This window comes from Wasmannia auropunctata, unplaced genomic scaffold, assembly GCF_000956235.1.
Source record: "Wasmannia auropunctata unplaced genomic scaffold, wasmannia.A_1.0 LD336024.1, whole genome shotgun sequence".
NCBI lineage: Eukaryota > Metazoa > Arthropoda > Insecta > Hymenoptera > Formicidae > Wasmannia > Wasmannia auropunctata.
The window spans coordinates 198491-222938 of NW_012026866.1; the positions used below are offsets into that span (position 1 = coordinate 198491).

The 24448-nt window shown below is 38.9% G+C and overlaps 1 protein-coding gene and 1 long non-coding RNA gene across 2 annotated transcripts; both read left to right on the forward strand.

Moving 5' to 3' along the window:
* Positions 1-2609, forward strand: LOC105452925. Its single transcript, XM_011694485.1, has 2 exons — positions 1-842; positions 1635-2609. The coding sequence occupies exons 1-2, from the start codon at positions 818-820 to the stop codon at positions 2465-2467; spliced, it is 858 nt and encodes a 285-aa protein (XP_011692787.1). The 5' UTR covers positions 1-817; the 3' UTR covers positions 2468-2609.
* Positions 2610-21311: 18702 nt separating this feature from the next.
* LOC105452926 lies at positions 21312-23952 on the forward strand. Its single transcript, XR_974797.1, has 5 exons — positions 21312-21415; positions 21838-22097; positions 22197-22838; positions 22923-23195; positions 23392-23952. It is a non-coding gene; the product is annotated as an uncharacterized LOC105452926 (long non-coding RNA).
* Positions 23953-24448: the final 496 nt, after the last annotated feature.

Sequence of the window (24448 nt, forward strand, 5' to 3'; positions counted from 1 at the left end):
TAACTATGCAAATTATAAGGAAAGAAAGGTATTTATTGGCAAACAAAAATTATGAATTGCTTCTGGTTCAGTAACTGCCTCGCACATATTTGCGCTATCTTACTTCTTTTACAGGCAATAATCTAAATCTTAATAAATGTATGATATCTAAAGCCCAGAATCCAATCCGACTTTTAAAGATAAATGTAATCAAGGTATGTCAATATCAGCAGTCTATGAGATAAGTACAATTCCAATTCGTGGAACTGCACACATTTGCCGAGAGCTGCGTCTTTTCTTAAGACGTCTGATTCCTATTAGAAAGTTATACTCCCGTCGAAGAGGTTCGCCTCAAAAACTAGTTAACCCGGCGACAAGTTTCCATTTGGAGTGAAACGGTTTCGACAAGCGGTTTGCGCAAACCGGTACGCGTCCGTCTGCGCGACATGTTGAATTCTCTGCGATCCCTTCTGCGTTTTCCATCGAATCTCAGAGACGGGAGCGTGTCGCGTGTCCGGTCCCGGTTCGGAATGCGTTCGGTTCCGGTTCGAAATGCGTCCGAAACTCGTGCAAGACGATCTATGATAGCGCTGCGCGAATCGGCATAGCTGTTTGTTTCACGAGCAACCCGACAGGCGGAAACCGAACATGATCGCCGCTTGGTGGTCTGCAACGCGTACGTAACCAGTTCCAGCTCGAAAACCGGTTTGGAACTAGTTTCCTTCGGTTTTTCGGCCCTCCCGCGAGAACCGTACGCAGTCGACATCAGCGAATAGCACTCCAACCGGATTACTCGGCACGATCACAACGTCGTCGACACGTTATTTTCCGGACAATCATGGCCGATAATAAGGAGCTGAAAGGTAAGAAAATCTCTTTGAGGTCTGTTCGAAAAATTTCGAGAATCTTTCGAAAAATTTACGTGCCCATGTAGCCACCACCGCTGATTCGCGTTTTCGAAAATGCTACATATAATAAACTGCATCGATTGTCGTAATGCGGGAAAATTCAAACCGTACGAAATGTGAGATAGTTGCACAATTTTCAGTATAGAAAGAAAATAAAAGATAACAAGGCCAATAGAATAAATAAACAAAGTTATTGTATTTGATGTAATTTCAGTTATTGTAGTGAAAATATAATAAACTGCAACCATTCCTTAGAAAATCGCAAAATACTCAACATTGAATATTATGATATCAAGAGACTCATAATAGATAAATGATATACATGAAGGAACAAAAAAAAATGAACTAATACTGCAGATATTGAATTAGGCCATTGCTGAATTTTCCTGTTATTATGTTTGTTAAGAATGCTATCAAAAAATTGCTATCAAATATTATGACGTAACAAAACACCGTATGTTCAACCACATAAATTTCAAATTAATTAGTTGAGAATTTGTAAATAATAATGTCTTTAATTATCCTGATTACAGAATGTCTCGTCTTATCTTGATCACTTTCACGTCATCGTAAATCGTGTAACTTTCGAGTGGCTCGCCGCGTTCTTTTATATACAGTTACACGATACCCAACAAACACAGATTATAATATTGTAACATTTCAACTGTATTGCAGTCTAGTTCAACTGCATCTATATGTTTACTGGGTACATATGTATAATTTCTTAAATTATTATTTTCGGTATAGAGATTGATGGTCACATGGAAGTAAAAGTGGAGCCGACCCTTCAATGCTACGTCGAGGAGGAGCATGAGAACAGCTTTTCGAATTTGGAGAACGCCAGCACGATACCGTCAAGCGTCGACGTGGGCGCGTTGAATCTGTGGACCAGCAAGGCCACCACCTGCCTGATCAGCCAATATAAGAAGTATCGTTCGCTGGTCGGACAATCGACGCAGATCAGAAGTCTGCGGGAGATGTTCGAGATGATATCGCTGGAGATGCAGACTTACGGGTTCTACTTTAGCCCGCAGAAGTGCGAGAACAAATGGCGCGTACTCGAGCGTAAATACAAGAACCTCGTGTTCCGCGAGCGGGTGAAAAAACCGGGCAGGATGCGGCACTACGGACAGTGGGAGCACAAACGCGCCTTGGACGAGATCTTCAGTGAGAAGAAGAGGCACGTGTATCTGGAGGCGAGCGAGCCGCAGCCGCCAAGCGGATCGACCAAGTATTCCCTGATTCCGCCGAAGCCCATCAGCTGCGATCGAGGCAGCGACTCGCCTGACGATCGGCAACGCGAGGATCCTCTGGCGCTCATGACCAGTGAGAAAGACGGCGAGACGTTAGATCACCAACAGATCTCGACGAAACTATTTGAGAAATTTATAGAGGAAATGGGAAAGAATTTCGCACTGGCCGAAAAGAACAAAGAGAGGCGGCACAAAGAGAAAATGGCCGTGAGACACAAAGAATTGGAACTGAAGAAGCAGCTTCTCAAGCTGAAGGAACAGAAGGTGGAATTGCAAAGATGCCAAGTGATTGCTGCAGCACAGAACTTGCGTTTGAATATGAAATGACGCGCGTTTGATTTCTCGTTGACATATAGATATACTCTAATTATATCTTTATTTTAATGTAATATAATTTAATGTAAAAGGGTTTTTTACGCATCTGTATGTTGCATATTGAATAAAAATCGATATTTTTTTTTTACAATTATACAATTGTGTAATTATAGCAACACATGGAAATTCAAGCTTTTGTAGAATTTCTGTAGAAGTTTCTCATTTTATTTTTTATATAGTGCACTTTTTTATATTGCATTACAGTTTCAAACACGTAATTTATGTTTGCATCTTCAGATGGCAGTACACGCTGAAAGCCACGTTTTGATTGAATATTATAATTTAAAACATTATGCTGAATTGCGAATTAAAGGTCAATTGCATTTTATACATTTAATTAGAAAAAGGAAAAAGATTGCAGTCATGAAAAATTGTTAAAGACTATAAGAGAATCTAAATAGAATTTCTGATCGAGGCCTCGTCGGTGGCCGATTGTCGGTAATAATCACGCATATATTGATTTAAAATTAGTTACAATAATTTTTCTAAAATTTTCCCAAAATTTTGAATTATGATGGTTTTTAAAGAAATTAATTGAGCTAGGCTTACTTCGATGATAAAATTTTCAAATAATATTTCCTTCGTTATCATCTAAATTTGCTTGCTGCTTCTTACTCCAGCCGTAATATTTGGAGGGCGTTAGTGCATAAAATTATTAATTATAAATAACAAACGATCTTCAATACTTTACATTATTGCATAATGATTGTGAATTACTTTTAGAACGATTCCGAAAAAAAATCTTTCGCTTTTATTCTGATTCTATTTTCTGACAGTTTTCTTACAGTTTAAATTTTCTGCATTGCCAGCTACCGGTTTAATTAAATAAATTAAATCGATCAGTTTATTTTATTAAAAAGAAAATTACGAGAAGCAAAGTTTTTAATATTAGCATTAATTAGCAAGAGAGAATTGGCAAAATAAATTATTTTTTAGAACACATTATAAATGTGCTTGTCTTAATAATTACAGTCCCGAATATAATTTCTACAAGTAGAGAGTTTTCTGAAAACGACGGCTCCTTTTTACATCTATTTTTGGTTTTAAATCTCTCGATTGAATTGGTTTAAAAATTAAACGTGAGAAGCGTGTTGAATACATGCGCGAGCGCCGTTTCACCCTTCAGAGGTTGCTCCGCCGTGTCCGATTGTGAGCGTCACTACGGATTATTTGTGTTATGCGTTCCGCTCGAACCTCTAACGACTCAATTTATTAAACGCGGCATCAAAGGATCGCGCGCCGGTTTTGCGCGCGTTACGTCTGCGTACGTTTGTATCTGTGAATGCCTCGTCCAATAAGCAACGTGCCGACAAAAATGGGAACGAGCAGAATCATGAGCTTATGCTTCTTTATATGTGTAAAATTATATTCCAAAAACACAGTTCTATGTAAAAGCGATATATATGAACGAAAGTAAATCGGGGAAATTACTTATCATTTTGGATTATAGAATGCTATAATTATTTTCCCTTTTCCATAATTAATTTTGTTTTGTTGAAAAACGCGATATTAACTAAATTACGCAACTAAATTATTTTATTCCAATTAATTTGTCTTTATCATGAAATCAGAATGTTCGAATGGAGAAAATTGCTTTCTGGCGTAGATGATTATAAATCGGTAATTAACGATGCAATACTGAAATTATTAATTTTGTTATATTATATCACGATATGTACTATAGATTCCATTTATGTTTAATTTCCATCACGATTTTAAAACTATGAAACTGTGTATGCTATGTGAACATTAATAAAAATTTCCAGTAAAGCTATTTTTTAAGAAAATCAATGAAATATAGCTTCTTGTACGTGGCATTCGCGATGACTGAATTTTTTTCATCGATTGCCCGTCGAATCTCTGTTATTGGTTCGGAGTTCTGTGGAGCGTGCAAACCTTTTGTCAAACTGGCGCAAAAAGTTCGAACTGATTGTGAGAAGAGTTGGTGTACTATGCTGACGCCAACAGTATCCGGCAAGAAAGCTTATAGCAAAAATCGTGATAAATTATACAATTAGATCTTTTACCGCATAAGATTCAGTGACCATTCGGTCATAGATTCACTTCGACTGCATTGGATAGATTTTATTGACGGTTTACTTAACTCTCGACGAATTTAATGCTGTAATGCATCGTTCGATTATTAATTGATAAATAATTATTTTTTCATAAAAATATATAATTTTATCACATTTTTTATAAAAATATTTTACTTTATATAATATTATAAAATTTATAAAAGATTGTAAATGCTCTATAATTTATTTATTATATTATTTAATTATAAATACTTAAATTATTTTAAAGAATTTATTGTATGTATAAAATATATAAAAGCCTAACAACATACAATATTTTCGATTGATTAACTATTTTTTTATCTTTTCACATTTTATGATTTCTAACAAAGAACATATATATATAATATATAATACAGCTAATAATTTCCATTAAATTCATTTTCGTTCAATTAATAATGACATTGCCACAATTCATTTTATTTTTATTTTATATTTGTTACTTTTGTTTTAACATTTATTTAATTAAAATTTTCAATTGCAAATTCTATACAAATGCGAGCTCTATGTGGCGTTAACAAATTTTACACATGCCGTGGAACCTCAATAATTTCATAATAAAATCAATCTCTTAATAAAAAAAATCTATATGTGTTCTAATTTGCTCTCTAACTTTAAAATATTGTGTATATCAAAATTCATATGTATGATATTAAGGCGATTCATTCTTTGTCGCTCGGAAGTTAAAACGAAAACGCCGTGGTCTTCTGGGAAGACCACCGAGCGCCGTTATCGTTCTGAAATAACGTGAATACAACCACGAGCACTCACTCTGATCTTCACGAGCGTATGAAACATCACGCTCGTTCGGGTTAAGCGTTCCATGTGCACCACGCATACGTGACGTCCAGCGACGACGACACGACGAAGACGACGACGACGACGACGACGACAACGACAACGACAATGACAACGACAACGACGACGACGACGACGACAACGATGATGATGACGACGACGACGACAAAGGGTACGCGCGCAATTTTATAAAGCGTCGCGAGTGCTTTTCGTGAAAAAATCGGTGGAACCGGTTACACCCGCTCACCTCACGCTCTCGCGCACACGCGTACACAGCCTACTTTACTGTTTACGCGAGAACACGCGCAGGTGCGTACGTACGCGCGCGCATCTTCCGTTGCTCCGCCCGATAACGAACAACGGATCTTTGATTTCTAACAAGTTTAAAACTGCGCGAAAAGAAAACGCATTTTAGACGGTATATAATTCGCACTGGATTTCAAGCTAAAATTCTGTTTACAATCTCGTAATCTCGTCGTTCTGTTTAAAATTTTTCGATATTACATATATTTTAATATATATTTTACATATATGTGTATTTCTGATTGTTTTTTTTATGTTTTACACGATAAATTATAAATAAAGTTTTATCATGCATTCTGACACATTATAGATTGACCGAAGGATCTTAAGTTAGCGATGTTTCAAAGAATAAATTTTAATGTCTTTTGTTTGAAGTACGGGAAAGATCATGATTTTAATCCTGAGATTACAAGATATTTTCAAACTTATTAATTTCGACTGAAATAAAATAAATCTGTAATTTGGTTTTGATTTCCTATTAAAGATAGTATACATTTATATTGTATATATATATATATTTTTTTTTTTATTTTGTTCACAGAAATATATTAATTGAATACAATGCAGACAATTTTACATGGAACAAGAATTTTTTCAAATGTAATCTTTATAATAGATATCACATTTAGGAATGAACCTAAAGGAATAAATTTTATATATTTCTTAATAATCAATATATCAATATTGAAATCGTTTTTAGCGTATTTTATGCTAGACGATTTAGCTGTGAAAAAATTATGCTCAATTATTTTCGATTTATTCATAAACGTGTCACGAGTGTCACGACACGGCATGAATTTTGCATGTAAGATTCGCGACTGGTGTATCCCTAGCTCTTTCAAACTTTTCTGCGGAATCTACTCCAGACGTGAATCAATCGAGAATGTCGTTATGAAAGTTGAATTTATTCGCCTCTCCAAGGCGAGTTCACGTACGGGATACTTAATTTGGATCAGAAATCTTCACGTTATCCATCTCGCCCGACTTATAACTCCGAGCGCGAGTTGCGGGGCGCCGGCGCGCACGCTACGAGCATGAGCGCGACGAGCAACGGTGCGGAGGTGGTCGGCCGTCCAGTTGAGCCGCGACAGCCGAGCGGTGAATACGTTTCGTATTGTATCGCGCGCCCCGCGATAATCGACGTGTAGGTCGAGGGAAAGAAAAGAGAGAGAGAGAGAGAGAGATTCGGCTGGGTACACACGCGGACTCGCACATGTGAGCTGTTTATATTTCGGGCGTTGAAAAAAACGAGAACGCGTCACGAAAAGGAAGGTGGCGGGCACGCGAGAGGTGCCGGCCGAATCGTACACCCGCACGTGTTTTTTTTTTTCGGGTTTTCGTGTTTTTTCGTAAATCGGTCGAGTGCGCGTGTGACGTGCGTGCGTGCGAACGTACGCGACCAGAATCACGCGACGCGGAAACACGTGAGAACGGAAAACGTGTGTATGTGTGTGTGTCTCGCTCCGTTTGAGAATTACTCCCAAAACATTCGTCGCCGCGCGAGACATTGTTTGTTTACGAACCGCAGTGGCGCCGCGCATCACCTCTATCGTCCCCCTACCCACGCGCCCTGTGCTTTCTCCACTGATCGGGCGGGAAGCCGAGCTTGAGTTGAGACCTGATCGAGACTGAGGGATACGGAAATCGTCGCACGCGATGCGTCGCGCTTGTTGACGGTGAGAAAAGGATTTCACGATTTGTCGCGGATCTTGCATCTCGCACTTACGTGGCGAAGAGATGAACGAAGGAAGGCGCAATCATCACGTTCGAAAATCGAGTTCGCAGGGCTTATTGTGAGCTCGCATCACGCCACCTGTGTCGCAACACCGAGGCATCTATCGATACCGTATATCATTCGCGCGTTTTCGAGTCGCGCGAGAGAGGCCGGACAATCGCCCCCCCCCCCCCCCCCTCGATCGCCGTTCGCGAGGAGGGAAAAAGGAAAAAAAACCGCGCGTCCGCTTCCTCGTGTGTGTTACGCCGCGCGAAATCGCGCGCGCATGCAGCGCGCGTCGCCCGGGCCGCGTCGCGGCGCGTTGCGCTCCGGCCCCCGTCGTAAGTAACAGTACTTCCTCGCGCTCGGTGGAATAAAGCCTCTTTCCGTGGAACGGGACCCACCGCGCTCTCCACACACACAACACACACATCGTGCGCCGGCTCCGCTCTCCTCTCGCGGCGCGGCGCGGCGCGCCGCTTGGCGAACGTGCATACGCCATCTCGCTCGCGCCCGCGCGCGGACCCTCGCCGTCCCGTGCTATCGTCCCGCGAAGTAGTCTGGCCGGTCGGGCACGAGGGAGCCCTCAGCTCGTGAAACCAGTCCTCCGCATCGTACGCGTACGCGCACGGGCTCCGCAACACGTATACACGAGGAAGGAGCAGAGAGGAGGCTCGTCGCGGTTGCCTCACGGCGCAAAGTGCTCCGGCGCGCCTTCCGCACCTGCTCCGCCGTGACACCCGAGGATTTTCGGCGGCCCAGCCAGGAGGGACGCGATCGAGCGGCCCGGTGGTAAGAGACGACAGATCGTCGGAGGAAGAGGGAGGAGGAGATTCCGCGTGTTGCCGAACGAACGATCTCGCGGGACTCGATCGCATCAGCACCGACACGTCGAGCGAGAGCGAGGATTTTTTGACAAAATCGATCGCGGAGGAAGGAAGGATCGCATCGGACACACCGGCAGTGCGTTCGCACCTGCCGCCATATTTGGTGTTTTTTTTTTAAACGCCCGCGGAAATTCGACAGGTGTCGGTTTCGTCGGCGTCAACTGCGCCACTTTTGTGATGACGTTAGTCGTTCCTCCGTAAGAGCTATACCCATCGAAATACGCGCCGATCGACCACCACGAGGAGAGCGACAGATATATATATAGGTTTACGCGGTCAGGTTCGGCGGTGAGCGTCGAAGAATTTGAAGAATCCGCGATCGGCGTCGTCGCAGACCGCATCGGAGTGCATCATCGGAGTCGCGGATATCGGTTGCGCGCGGACTCGTCATCGGATCCCGTCGAACGTCGCCGGGGCGGATCGAGAGCGAGGCGAGGAGCGCCTTCGACGTTTTTATCGTCGAGACGCATCGAAAAGCAGGTTAGCGATCCCATCGTTTTGCGGACGAGCGCAATGCTCGCGTCGGCGCCGCGCGACGCCCGTGTCTCGCCGACCGACCGCCCGCGCTGTCCGCGCGCGCGCGCGCGCCTCACCACCCCGACCGAGTGAACCTGGCCGACGCGAGTGATGCGCGAGGGCGCGTGTGCGATTTCGTGGTCACCACCGTGCCGATTTGCGGCCGATAGAACGAGCGAGGAGGTCGATGCGGAGAGATCAGCGGCCGCTCCGAGAAAAAAATCTGGATTCCTGAATATATAGGATCTTCGTGAGACGAGCGGAAAGCAAGACGGGAAGAGAAGGTGGAAACGGAGTCAGATGGTATGTTTTTTGAGACACAATTTAAGAAGAAATATCGTTTCTTCAAGTAACACGAAATCAAAATAGTTGGGAGTCGAGATCCGGGTTCTTTGAAAAGACTCAACTAAACGACACGATTGGCGGATACATTCATAGTCTTAAAAGTTCCGGCGGATTTCGGAAGGATTACGTGTGGCAACGACGCGCGAAGGATGCGAATGGATCTTCGCAAAATCAGAGATTAACCGGGGAGAGAGAGAGAGAGAAAGGAAGAGAGAAGAGAAGGTAGAGGAAGATAGAGGAGGACGGGTTGCGAGGCCTTTCGCCGCTCGCGCGACCTAAGTTTCTCGGTCGCCCGCGAGTCCCACTGATCTAATTCGCGGCGCTCTTTTGCACCTCGCGATGCCTCGGTGAAGGCGCCGATCGTCGAACTGCCTCCGATCGAGAGGAGAAGGATAGCACGAGAAGGATACATCGTCGGTCTTCAGAAGTGTTCCGAAAAAAATCGGCTGACTTGAATCCCCGCCGCGACGATCTTTGTGTGCTTAAAAGGAACCGTACGAGCAGAGACTTAAATGCTAAAAATAGAATAATTCTGAGAGGAGTCGTCAGTGACGCGTTGCAAGGGCGCGACCTCCCCGTGGGATGCTTCGTTTTCGCGACCGATCAAGTTGATTGTGATTTTCGCGCGGAGAGATGTCGATGTGATCTAAAGTGCGCGAGGATATTCTTCTGTACGTTTCGGCAGTGCGTCGATCTCCGGGATAACCGTACAATCGTTTCCTCGTGCGGAGACGAAGTGGATACATTCGCGCGCGCGCGCACGCGCGATATTCACCGACGCCGAATAACTCGTCTTCGCCGGTGTTTTGATTTCGCGGCCGATCACACCGAGCCGTGCGTCTCAACGGTGCGACGAATCGTCGGGATTGCAGCCGAGAGAGACACGGAGCGAGGAGGACGGAGACGGACGGAGAAAGAGGACACCATTTGGAGCGGGAGATTTGGCGCTCATCGAAGATGAAGACCACACAACGGGCTCAAAGGTGAGTCTCTTTCTCTCCTTCCGCGAAGAAAGTCTTGAGAATAGAATTCCGCGATCGTTTATCGTTTTACCGTATTCGCGCGCTGCATACCTAACGATTAACAGTACGCAGACCCGGCGTGTATACATATACTGTACGTAACGAACGGGCCCGTTGTTCTACCGCCATAATGAGCCGCACGTGCCGTTGTAAAATACGGGAGAACACCGACACGCGGCTCAGATTCCGCGGCGGCCGCTCACGAGTGAACGCGTGCTGATCTTTCATTTAACAAGCCGTCTCGAGCGATACGTTTTCCTCATTGCTTGAAATCTCTTGAAAGTCTCTCTTTCGAATCGCGATTAAGATTGTCAGATTTCTAAACTGACTAAAACGCAGGCCGAAGCAGTTGTTTCGAAGTAATTCCCGCTCGAAGAGCAAACGCGGCGAGAGACGCGGAGTATTTTATTCGTAAACCGAATTTATTGTTTGCAATTTCGACTTGAAAGAAGAAATAGGGATTTTAATTTTATAGCAGCGTTAGATATACAAATGGAATTGAAAAATATTTATCTTCTATAATTGCGGTACATCTGGAAGAGTATCTGATGAATATGTACATTTCCTTGGCGATTAACAGTTGCGAATAATTTATCGTTAGGCCAGAGAGCGACGCCTCTCTCGTGTTACGCTCTATCAACTATATGGAATTCGCTTTCGATACTTATCACACGACTTAAAGTCTAAATGGAGAAGACAGCGCTAATAATTAACAAATCCGAGATAATTTACCAATGTTGCATGCCTGCCAATCTCACGTACATGCGATACAGGGATAATAACGTACGGCGCGTCAAGTGGTCCATTTTGATAATTATTTATTTTTCGCTAAAATAAACTAGCCACGTCGTAGTAATTGGCCGCCAATCAAAGTAATTACGCGCAGCTATAACGTTCGCGAAACGACGCCTATGGGGGCTTATGCATTACTTTTTGTTACCATATGTAGGACTCAGGATGCTTCTCTCCCTCTCTCTCTCTCTCTCTGCCTCTCTTCTCTTTCATTGCGCAAGTTAATTTAAGCACATTTAAAACGACCGGTCGGTCGCTTCGCGACTACCTTCGGTCACTTTTATATCCTGAACGTTTATTTCGCCGTATATCTCACCGTCGATCATTTCGCTCATTTCTCTCTTCACGACGATACTATCGTAGAGAGATATAAACGTCGAACGTTCATAAGGCAAACGCCAGTGACGATAAAGGGTAATTTAATATCCTTAGATGTGCCAACGATAATAATCTTGTATCCTTGCTTGCGTGGAATCGTAATTTTATCGCGAAAAATAAGGGGAAAATGATGCAGTTAAAATGAAAATTTTGAAGTTAATTGAAAGAGAGAAATATCGCATATGTATTTATGAATGCTGTGTTTATAGCTTTTATACACAGATTTTCAAACACTCATAAATTTGAATACCATGGTATATACATATATCGAGGTATAGAGAGCGGTCATTTATTTCTGAATAATTATCTGACAAAGCATTTTTATTTTGATAAACGTTTAATGTTAGCTTGTATTATTCGACATCATTTTTGCTGAATATGACGAGTACATTTAAATGCCCTTGATGCATGCAAATCTCCTGAGAATTCGCATTTTGCTTTTGGAAAATTCAATATTGTTACTCGCAAAGGGATTTGCTTAAATCAACAAAGTTAATATTCATTTTTTGTGAAGTTAACGCTTTATTTTTAAAATTTCGATGTAATTTGTAGAATTCTAGTTCCGTAAGGCGTTTTAAAATTCCTGAATATTCCAAAAAATAATTCGATGATTAAATGTGAAAGATATGAAAAATAATAATATAAATAATATATCAAATCAATGTCAAATTGATATTACATTTTTTAGAAATACATATTTAAGTTAGATGAAAATTAGGGAGAATTTTCCTTAGATGTAATAAGTTAAAATTTTAGGTTATTGAAATCAATATCTTGAAAATAATAAGTTAGAATTTCAAATTATCAATATCGATATCTTGAAAAAGAATATTGGATGAGCTCATAGATATTATTATTTAGCTGACGGAAACAATCTCGATCTCGATTACGAAAAAATTCTTTTAACGAAGCGTCACGTTCTAATTATTGTATATTCGTTGTTCGATGACTTGCAACTTGCAATGTTGTTATTAATAAACATATTACCAAGTTTGATCGCAATATCAAGGTTATTATTGAACGCCACGTCGGCGAAATTCAACACGGATCAGAGAGATTTAAGTCGGCGTAAATTTGGTTGAGTTCAGATTTCAAATACTGAAAATCATTCCTCTGTATATTTATGAAAACAAAAACACGATTGACATAAGATGCATTTTTACTTATTAACATCGGAGATTGAATTCATCAATAAGGAATTTTGCTGTACAATATTAAAATATTAATAGAAATTTATGGAATTAGCGAATGTGTTATTATTGTAATACTCTCGTTAAATTAATATCAATATATATGCTTGCTTAAACAATATTCATTTGCCTAATGCGCCGCTTAAAATAAATAAATGAACGTTCAAAATTTTGATTACTTCTTATGGCAACAATAATAAAATAATAAATACAATAATTTTATCAATAATAAAATGTAATAAAAATATTTACATACATAACAATATTTAATCTAGTAAAAATATAAATGAAATAAAACATTAAAACTCCGTATGCATTATTATTAAGAATTATATTCGGTAATAATTCGAATAATTATGTAACTTTCAGTCAGTAATTTATTTCTCGGTATAAATTCTCAGATCTCTATCCGTCGCCGATTGATTTCGGCTCTCGATGAGATTCGTCAGATACCATTCGGCCAAAAAGTAGCGATTGAGGATTGGCGATGCGTGATGCGCGGATACGACACGACAAACGTCGCTACGGGTTAGGGGTACATATATGTATATACGTATGTATGTAAATGTCACGCTTGCCCGCTCCGCTGTCGGCAGCTTTATATCGAAAATGTCAGGTGGCGGATGACGACTCGACTCCGGCTTCGGCTCGACTCGGCTCGATTGTCCTCGTTTGACTCGCGGCTGCAACACGCGGGACATCTGCGCGGCAAATTGAAATGCTAATTTGAAAAACGCGTCCCCTTGGCTTCCTCCCTCGTCGAGCAAATTCTGTTTGTAATTTTTTTTTTTTTTTTGTAAATCTCCGCCAGCGCGAGGAACGATACGGAACTTGTCCAAGCGCGCTCCGATAGACCGCCGATACTACGTGGTCAATACCGTAAAAGCGCGTGGTTCGTATCAGACCGAAAATCTGTATGTATTATACGAAACGAATCCGTCCGTTGTTATTGTTTTCTTCGAAATGTATAACGCTCCGCTTCTCCATAGCCAATACTCTGAACGGCATAAATGAAAAATCCCGATGCCCATGCGGTTTGATAGAGATTTTGATTTTATTTTTTTTTTTACGTGTATTGTTTTAGATAGCAATACATTCCATATATTGTCGTAAATTTTAGAAGCATAAACAATTGAATACGGAAACAATAATGCATGTTTTCATTGTGTCAAATATACAGTTTGGATGGAATTATCGGACGTATGGTGTTATAGTTATATAATTGATTATAAAATGATATTTCTAATATTTTCAAATATTTTATATTCATGGAATATGCAACTTTATACATATCGCTTTTTAAATTTTATAATAATACGTGTAAATTTTCGAACTATTATTGTAATCATATTATTTAAACGAGAAGTGAGACTGCATTTTTTTAAATCTCCCTTTCTAAAACAATAATTAATTTTCCTTATGATATATTTTTCGTTTTGAATTAATGCGTCATAAAGTAAAGGGATAGCGCATGATGATCTCTTTTAAATTAGAAAGCGGACATTTTAATGATTAATTCGAGAGCAAAATCGATTCATCGGCGGGAATTAGAAAGTAAGAAAAAATGTCGAGTAAGAATGACGTGCGTTGCAACGATCAATCGACGGAGCTGAAGAAGCATCCTCGAAAAAACTGACGAATCTTTTTAATCGCGCCGCGAAGAAGCCTCGGCGGTTTCTATTTCCACTCGTGCACGGCGGAATCTCTTTCACGGAACTTTCCATCGCAATTGTATTGTAGTTCGTTTCCCGAGGTAATAAAGTTAATATCGGGAAATCGCGTCATCGCTTCCGTGTTCAGTGTTTTTTGTGAAAGGTATGCATTTAACGCATTTCGACGAAGCGCGCGCTATCGATGTTGAATCTTATGCAGTCCTGCTCCATTATATTATTATTAACGTGGTATAAATTTTTCGTAGAAATGTGTTGAGCTCTTTGAGATATTCATACTCTGAAACGTACTCATGCAGCACAACCCCCGTTTACAAACAAAAAGTTTAAAATTACATTGCTTTATTGCTGATTATGTTGATAGTTGTTTTTCATACAAGCCCAGGACTCTTTGACATTATCGTGCGCAGATCAGTGCATTTATGTGATGCTTTATTTTATACGATAGGGGAAAATTCGAGAGGAAATTCTACGCTTCATGTTCCACGATTATCTCGAGCATTCGTGAGATGCGAGAGAGAAATATATCATTGTTTAAAAAATGTTTATTATGCATTTGGTGTCAACATATTTGTGTGATCACTTTAATGTAAAGCAATAATAATACATTTAGTAGCGCAGTTGCAAGTCGGCTGAATTGAGCAAATTAATGCTAATATGTTAAAACAATTAATCAAATATAATTTATCAATTTACATATTGACGGCAATATGATTTTATGTGCAATGTGGAGTTTACATTAATGAGCAGAAGTGAGTAAAACATACAACACTAATCACTATTAAATTAATATTGATTTTGTCTATTATAATTATCGGAAAACGTGACATACGTATGAAAGGGTGCATGATAATGTGCAATTAATTAATTAAATTAATTTAATTGATGTTAATAAAATTGACACTTTTACCCAAGCAACGTAAATGCTATATTATCTTTCTCTAAATAAGTTACGTAAACATATTTGTATATATTATTTATATATTTTTTTTGTACAACAGTAAGTAATTTTTTTGAGTTAAAATTTAAATTAAAAGTAGTTTTTAGAAAAGTTTAGTTTAAATTTATCATGGAATTTAATAAGGTATGTTAGGTTTTCATTAAAGAGAGAAAGAGGATATAAATTAACGTAATATTAAATTGGACTTATATTATATAATTTATTATATATAATTTCATTATTTTAATTTAAAATTTTTATTTTAGGATAATCTCAATTTACGTTAAAATTAAAATTGAAATGCCAATTTAGTAGCATACGTTATTTGGATAAGAATTAATTTACGATCGGACATATCATTTCGCGACCGCATAATTAGTTTTTATTTCTCGCGTTTTATATGAGAGTGTATTGGTTTTTTCCGCGATGTCTCTAACGAAGAGGAGGACGATAACACCCAATTAAGCGGTCGTCCCTAATTAACGCGGGAATCGGCAGGCTATTGTGGGATCGATTGCGAGATATAATTGCCACGGCGGCAACTTTCTTTTCTCGTTTCGTGAAAATGAAGCCTCCTAGAAGTCGCGACGACAGCTTCTTCGCTTCTTGTCTTTCGCGCTCGCGTGCACACCGACGAAAGATATAATTAAGGCGTTTCAATTAGGATCAGTCGGCCATTGTGCCTCCGTATAGAGATCGAGAAAGATTTTCCGTCGAGTTTCAGAACCTGAGAAAACATTCTATAATTAATCACAAGAAGGTGTTACTAATCACCGATACATTCACTATCATGAGATCGTGATTCCATTTTCTCTTTGTCACGTTTAACTTTTGAGCTTTTGCCCTTATCTGTTTGTTTCAAGAAGAAACCCGCGCACGCGCGGATATAATAAAATGTAGCTAATATATTAAATAGTGAAAGATAACTTGGTAGTCTTGCAATAGTCAATATTCATTAGCAGTTTATTTATAATTTGTATGGCTGAATATTAATTTTGGAATTAACCAAATTCTCAACCTGCGTGTTTAAGGTACTCAATACTTAATATCAAATCAAAATTTACTCCTGACGTTAATAATTTTTCGATATCTGTCTTCGACATTAATACCTCTCTTATGTAATCGTCAGAATATACTAGTTTAATTAAGTTTAATTAAGAAATATAATTTATCGAAGCAACCTTAATATAAGAGTTCATAAATATATTTCTGCTTTGATGCTGAATCTGTAAATTTAGTTTCTTAGAGAGGGAAAGAAATAAAATTGTAGCGAAGTTTTTATTCACGATGGTCGTTTTAATGGCCATGGGAAATTTAATTACTTCAAAGCTGCGACTACTGCGATGGGGAGAATTATATATGTAATGGTATATCACTGTTATATCAGGTCAATTAGTAGCGTGTACAATGCAGAAATCCATGAAGCGAAACTTTGTTAAATTAGTGGATGGTAAATGGCATAAATTGAAGCTATCTATTTGAGTTTCTGTAAATGATCGCAGATTACGTTTTGATGTATACTCAGATTAATACCTGTTTGTATAGTTATATAACTACACGAATAGTGCCACGCATCAAAATTAATTTACAGATATACGTGATATATATACGTTTGTAGAACATATCCTGCCTCAGGTCATTTCTGACAAATTTCGATTTATAAAATTTATCAAAATTTTAAATAATATATTTCTTAATGTTTTGCAGTAATAATAATAGTTAAATCTTAGTTTGTGTGTATTTCGAAAAAGATGACTTAAATTTAAATAAATAATTGCTATAGATAGATTCTTTATTATTAATATAAATTTTCTATTATTTTATTCGCGAAAAGCTTTTCATTTTTAATTATTCGTAATTTGGGAATGTCTACAATAAAAAAAAAATTATTTTTTAAATCAAAAGAAGAGATAATCTATTATAAATGTTTAAAAAAAAAAAGAACTTTAGAATCGTACTTATACTGAGATAATGAATTTGCATGCGATAATGCCCTTTTTATAAAATTATCAAATTGTTGCATCAAACTGATAATAATATCAATTACATTAACGCTTCAAAAGTATAACAAACGTCTTATTGGTACGCATCTTTATCTTGCTCTCACAGGCTCGTAATCTTTTTATTAAGCGCATAAAGAAGCGTTATCTTAGGTACGTAGCGGCGTGTGAATGGTATCGACTTGTACGAAGTCCGTATGAAAAAAAAGGAATGCCATTGTTTATCGAGCCGGACTTCGTATCGAGCTCGGCTTCGTATCAGCAGGATGCAGGATAAGCTCGCTAAAACACGTGTGTGCGCTCGCGCACGCGCGATAACATTGTTTTCACATTGCATTTAAAAACCGTACGGTTTTACGATTTTGTCCACGGACGAATTAGTACCTTAGTCACGGGGTGACTCACGTATCCTTCCGACCGGGGTACCTGTTGGCAAAAGAATCACGTACGACGAGTTTCGTGTTTGCACGAAATCTACGACGATATACCGCGGAACGTTTAACACGATCGCGTCGCTACACAAGCTCCTTCGGCTCCGTTTATCTTTCTCGTGCACGTCCCGTCAACGTTCGGTGTGATGAGAGTTTCATTGCTACACGACGAATTTCGTCTAGGATAGCTCAACGAAGTCGAGGAACAAAGGGAGCTTGTTATTTGAAGTTTTAGACGTTCTATACGATCCTTTTTCTTTCTTATCTCGCGCGCGCACACGGAACTTTTTACTCGGTCAACGACACAAACAAATGTCCTTTTCCTTTTCGGATTCAAGAAGAAAAAGATGAAGATAATTGTTTGATAGTCATAATCAAATTTCTAAAAGTCATAATCGAATTTCTTATTCTTTCACTGCACATTTCGCTTTTGTTAAAAAATAGAATGACATAGATTAATAAAAATAAGATTTTTATATTATATTCTCCATTTTATTATAATACAATTTTTATGGAATCATCAGAAAAACTATATTATAATAGAACATTCGAATTTTTTTATCCTCAAGTACTTTTACTTTCTTAAAATAAAAGAAGTATATGATTTATGTTAATCCGATATATGTATAGATTTCTAAATGTGAAAATTGCATCATGTTATATATCTAAATTTAAAATAAATTTCAATTTAAAGTATTTATTAAAAATATTTTTAATAATATGAATATAAATGTGAATATCAATGAAATATTTATTAAAGTGACATAATGCATTATAAAGATTTATTTCGCATTTTCAAGTAGATTTTCGATGATATTGAGCAGACTGTAAATTATTATGATTTTATTTCTTGGAAATTCATCGCGGATACGTGGAGACGGAGACATTTCTGTATTTTTCCCAAGAGTGCTGATGAATAACGAACGATACGACGAGATTCGATGTTACATCGTAGAAAACGAGAAAAGCGGTAGCACGCAGATAAAACAGTAGCGAAAAGTCGAGAATGGCCTTGAAAAATTTAAAGAACCCGATTCATAAAATATTTTCGGCTCGTATTATTCTGAGTAAGAGTGAAAATTTTAAAAACACACATAAACACATTTATACACAGATACAATTTTTTAACTTTCTAATGTATAATTTTCAGTGTTAAATAATTGTACAGATTCAAATGAAACATTATTGTTAAATATTAATAAAGTGTTATTAATTGAAAAATTTAGTCTTAGGCTTAAAATCTAATTTGTTTGTTAAGTGTTGTTAAATTTTATTGTACATTAAATGAATTTGTATTTTATCTAACTAAATTAATTTTATCTTTCTCTCGTGATTTTAAAATATTCATATCTGAATGATTATATAATAAGATTAAAGGATTCTGTTTTAAATTGTTTGAAGAAGAGATTTGTTAATATGAATTAATTTATTTTCATATCTGATATAATATTTAATTAAATATTGAATACTCTTATAGAGCAAACCTGAAGAGCAAACTCGCGCGTCATAATTATAATACATCCGGATACGCATAACTCGATCTTGTCGATCGTACCACGCTACAATGCCATACAACAATCGATCACCCGCTGGTTCCGGATCGCCTTGTACGCTCCATAATTCTGCGCATACAGCGATATGTATGCGATTGGGTGATACATTTGTCTCGTGGTTCGAAATAAAACAACGAAATAAAACATAACACATAATTATATATTGCGACACGGTATATAATTTAATTTTTTATATTAAACATTTTTAAAGTTACATATGTTATTGAAAATAAATAAAGTGTGTGTATGTGAACAATGTAAAGATAAAGGAATTTGAGATTAGTTGGAAAAATGTGCTAGGACTTCGCGGAATTCTGTTTCAACAGCAAGGGATGTTGCTGAAAAATGTCTGCCTTTATAGGTCAAGGAAAACCTATGATTCTTATGATATCCTATATATATCCCTGAGTGCAACATGATCCGTGACTCACAATGGCGCGAGCGAATGGATCTTGTTAAGCGTTTAAAGGGATTCGAAAGATGCTATACATACAAGTAGAAATATGGCGACGACGATATGCAGGCGCGGGCCTATCGGCGATTCGATTGCCGGATCAGCCTTGACACACTCGTACTGCAGCCGCGTGACGACAAAACGTTACGTGGTTGACCGGTGTCGTGGTGATCGTTCGCGGGTGATCGTGCGCGCTGATTTAACACTGTTAACAAATCTGAAGATTTCAACTTTGCACGAGTGTTTTTCTGAAGTTGTAGAATTATGATCTCACAGCTCAACTCGGTCTCTTTTCGATAAAATTCTGACTAAATTTCAGATTAAATTTCTAGGATTGTGAACATCCTTATAAATATCTTTATCGTAGTATAGAAAATTGATTTCTTAAATCGAAAAATTAGTTTAACTGTAAAATATGTTGTATTTTTTTCTAATAAAATATCTCGAACATGGAGTTCGCGATTAAAAATCGTGCAAAGTACTTTGAAAAAAGACGATTCTGCTATTCGAAATACAACACTAGCTTCCAATTACATGTTTTATTTTTGTATACACTTCTTGTTAGGAAAATTTAGAATCAATTGAGCAATGAAATATTATATCTTTTCAAAGATCCTCCGTTTATTTTTCATGGAGGAGCTTCAAAAATTAGTATGTATACACTTCTATTACGCCGATACTCCCGTCGCTCGGAATCCAATTCAGCGAACCGTAACAACGTATCTGACTTTGATCGTTCGAACGCGTGACGTTGCGATCCGTGCAACACCTTATATCGCACTACATTATCGCTTCGGGCCTCGCATAGACGGGACGCGATGTATACGCCGGCACGGGGTAACTCTACGGCCCGAATTGCCGCGTTAAAAGAAACAGGCCGCGGCCATCTTCGCGCGGCGCAACACAGCGCGAGTAACATGCTCGCGAATTATACATATATAACGCAATCTGAAAATAAAACTGACGTTTAAAATTTTATAACACCTTGACGGGAATGTTGATCAATGTTGCAGCACGGCCGCGATGTTCCTGGTTCGTCGAGGAAAGAGGTCTAACACCTCTTTCCTCGACGTTTTTGATACCTTCATGAATTTAGGAAATAGACTTTACATATTTACATTATGTAAAACCGGTCCCTTCTCTTTCTCTCTCTCTCTCTCTCTCTCTCTCTCTCTCTCTTGAATAAAAGGAATGCACATCTAAAAATAGCTCCATATCGCATCGCTTTATCTTATACAAGGAGAGAGTAGGATGCGGTTGCATAGAAATTGCGACGCCTTATGCTCGCCGCGTGGATGCGCTCGCTTGCGTCATATCGAGCGAATTTTTAATCGCACCGAGTTGTGCGTGAGCTTTTTCGCTTTTTCGCTACCCGCAGAGCGAGCGTGCGGAATGCGAGAGACCGTGAGTTTTACGCCTTCCGCTGGCGAGGAGAGACGCCGCGCCGGGGCTTCCCATAATCTGCATATCGGGTGTCTATCCGGCACGTGCGAAAAAGTCGCAGACGACGGGGCGCGCACGGCTCGCGACTTCGCGCGCGCGCGCACACACACTCTCACTTTATTCCGAACGAGAATCGCGTACGTGCCGGAAACTACGTATATCCGCAGTCACGACTCCGGCGGCGATCCACGAATCGATACGCGAAACGTCCGTAATGTTATACACACAGGATGTGCATGAAAGAGTGTGGGGGAATCGTTCTGCGGTACAACTTCGGATCTGAAATGACTGAGATAATTTTCAGTTGACATACTCATCGTGTTGACTCGACATTTGAACTTTTACATATTTGAAGCTCTGCAATGAGATAAATTATTTTATAAAAGGTGCGCGTGATTTATTTAATATATAACATATGATTTAATTTCCAAATTATTGTTTTCCCAGTTAACTTAATTTTACGTGTATTTATATATTTGCATCTACTTATTACGAGAAATTTTATTTTAAATTTATTTATTTAATGATTTTAATTTCATTAACTATTGCAGTGAATTTGCGAAATAAGCATTGTGTGAAAAAGAAATAAAGTCGCGTTCCAATCCATTTACGTAATTCATAACGCCATTTGTAGAAAAGAGATAATGTCAAAGTATTATAAGTATCAATTAAAATATTAAATCAAAGTATCAAGTTAAACATTATTATATCTTTAATCATGAGATGAAAGACTTGATGAAATCCTATCATGTGCAGGCTGCTTCTATAATTATTTGCTGCAATTTTAAATATTAACATATATTTACAGATGGAGCAGATTTTTATAATAAATCTTTAGATGATTCCAACGTTAAATTTATGTTTCAAAGAAATGCCTGAATGCTCCACATTTTTTTATTGTTAATTATACTACTGCTTACTGTTGCTTTTGAACGTAGCCATCACATAGTCTGACTATTCCATGCATTCATGATAAACGTGAGGAGAGATATGTAAAGGCAAACATTCCATAATTAACTGACGCTTTACCTTTCCCGTTCAGCAACCAAAATAACCGCTAGCGTGTACGTAAGTATATCGTGATTAATTTTACATTTACTACACAGAGACGGATAATTTTTCGGAGCATAAAGTCTAAAATAATGTGTTACATTAATTTTCACACAGACCGTTTCTATTCATGGAATAAAGTACAACCTTCGGAAACGAGCTTATAGCTGTTATGCGGGAGATTTTTCTGAGTATACCGTAACCTAAGTGTGCTTGCAGCGCATCGCCATCATCACGCATTTCTTTCGTGCAATTCGTCGCACGCAACGCACAATGCAACGCGATCGCGTGTCGTTTCGCATGCCGATTTTATTTCCGTGTAAACGAGATATTGCGGTGCATTTTGCGCGCGCGATGCGGCGCCAATCGCGGCGTGCGATCGTCTCTCTCCTCCCGCTGAATCCCGTCGAAACGATAATTCTTATTCCCCCGTGGAAGATGACCGGAAGACCAGAACAAAACGAAACCTCGTTGAATTTCTCATCGGGAGAGGTTCCGAGGCGCGTGTGTGCACACGCTCTGCACGTTCGCGAGGCAGAAACCCGAAACCGTCGATCGATCCACGACTCGTCCCGATACCTTGTTTAGAGTTTCCAGCGCAGCAGTAATTACTGACGGGATCGCGAAACCGGGCGAGAGGTGGCTTCTTCCACGAGCCCACATCGAACTCTTGTTCGATGCTGTTCAGGGCCGTGAGACGAAACTATCTTGAAACGTTCGAGCACCCTGCAAATAAAATCTGGCACTTCAAGAAAACAAGTGATACATATAAATAAAATTCAATGCGAAAAAATATTTAATCAGATTAAATACTAAATCTAATTTTATTTATAAAAATTTTAGATTTCAAATTTGTCTGAACAAACTCAGTCAATTTTAAACCAATTTAATCGAATTTTATACTTAAATCCCGCGTACGTATGAGAACAATAAAACGAAAAGTGTGGGAAATTATTTAATAATATATCTGTAACAAGAGAAAGAGAGCGACCCGTTCGTATCGCGGCCTATTTCGTCCGTACGGTTAAGGTATCCCTGATGTCGGCAGGCAAGGAGATTAGGGGGCTTGAAGCAAGCCAACCAACGGGCTTTCGGCAAGATCAATCGCCGCGAAAGGTTTTTCGCTTCTCGCGATTCTCCTTTTCTTTTTCTTTCCTTTTTCAGTTTCGCTCATCTCTTCTCTGCCTCGTTTCGGTCTACCTGGAACTTTATATATGCGCGCGAATCCGCAGGCTGCGTCAAAGCCACGCGCGTTAGCCGACAAACCGACTTGTTGTGGCTCGTTTCATCTTGATACTTTGTGTTCCAACAGCAAACCGCAACGACGAGTCAATTAAGGGTCCTCGATACCTACGTCAAATACGTCGGGATACGACGTCAGAGAATCGAGGAAGATGCAAGAAAACGAATAATTCCCTCTCTTCACGCAGTCTATTCACCTCGAAAAATTAATGAACCCTTCACGCTCACACAAAACCGCCCACAAAAATGCAGCGAAATAAGAACAATATGCCAACTCTTGAATTCACTTCATCGAAATCGTGAGAATAGTTGGACTGACTCAAGGCCATCGAAATAAATTTCTAGAGTTCTCCATTAACCTTTAAAACAATGCTATATCAAGTATATTTGTTTTTAACTTTAATGAAACTCTAATTATCTACTTTCGTTTAATGTAGTAACAGAATTTTTTTTCTATCTTGCAATGGAATAGCATTTTGATTGTATAAAGTCGAATCAGGAAAAAAATGATCTTTTTTGTATCACACAATTTCAATCAAACTTATAACGAGTTTGATACGGATTCACGCGAAATCCTTTGTACGCCCCAGTGAAGCAGTTTTCAATTAATAAAAGTTAACGTTTACGTCTATCGGATTTTTAAAAATTCAAATTGAATAACACTTAAAATATTTTTATATATATTAGATATTTTGAGATTTTGCAAATATAGACATTTCAGTGTTACACGAAAAGTGAAGTTATAAGAATTAGCTATATACACACGGCTAGGTTTGGTTAGGAAAAAATATAAGCATATAATCACGGCGGGAATCGCAATATTTCGTATTAGGAAAGTGTCCGGTGATGGAAAGGGATTCGGAATCGATGTGTTAGTGTTGCCGTTAAACGCGACGAAAATCGGTGATCTTGCAACAAAGTGTTAATCGCAGCCACGAATGTGGCCTCTCGCAAAAGTTAACGACGTCGCTGTGGTGGGAGTTAATTGGAATTCGAAGAGGCTCATGCGGCGTCGGAGACACGCAACCTCGCGCGAAACGTTAACGCACAAAATCGCGCGCGGGATGCCCGGGCGTTCGCACGCGAATCCGCGCGGTCTCTCTCGCCTTCGAAACTTTCTTCCCGTA

What these genes read in the sequence shown, in the direction of transcription:
- LOC105452925 (XM_011694485.1), top strand. Translation starts at nt 818, where the DNA reads ATGGCCGATAATAAGGAGCTGAAAG. An exon ending in CGATAATAAGGAGCTGAAAG is followed by an intron (nt 843 to 1,634) that starts GTAAGAAAATCT and finishes TTTTCGGTATAG; the next exon opens with AGATTGATGGTCACATGGAA.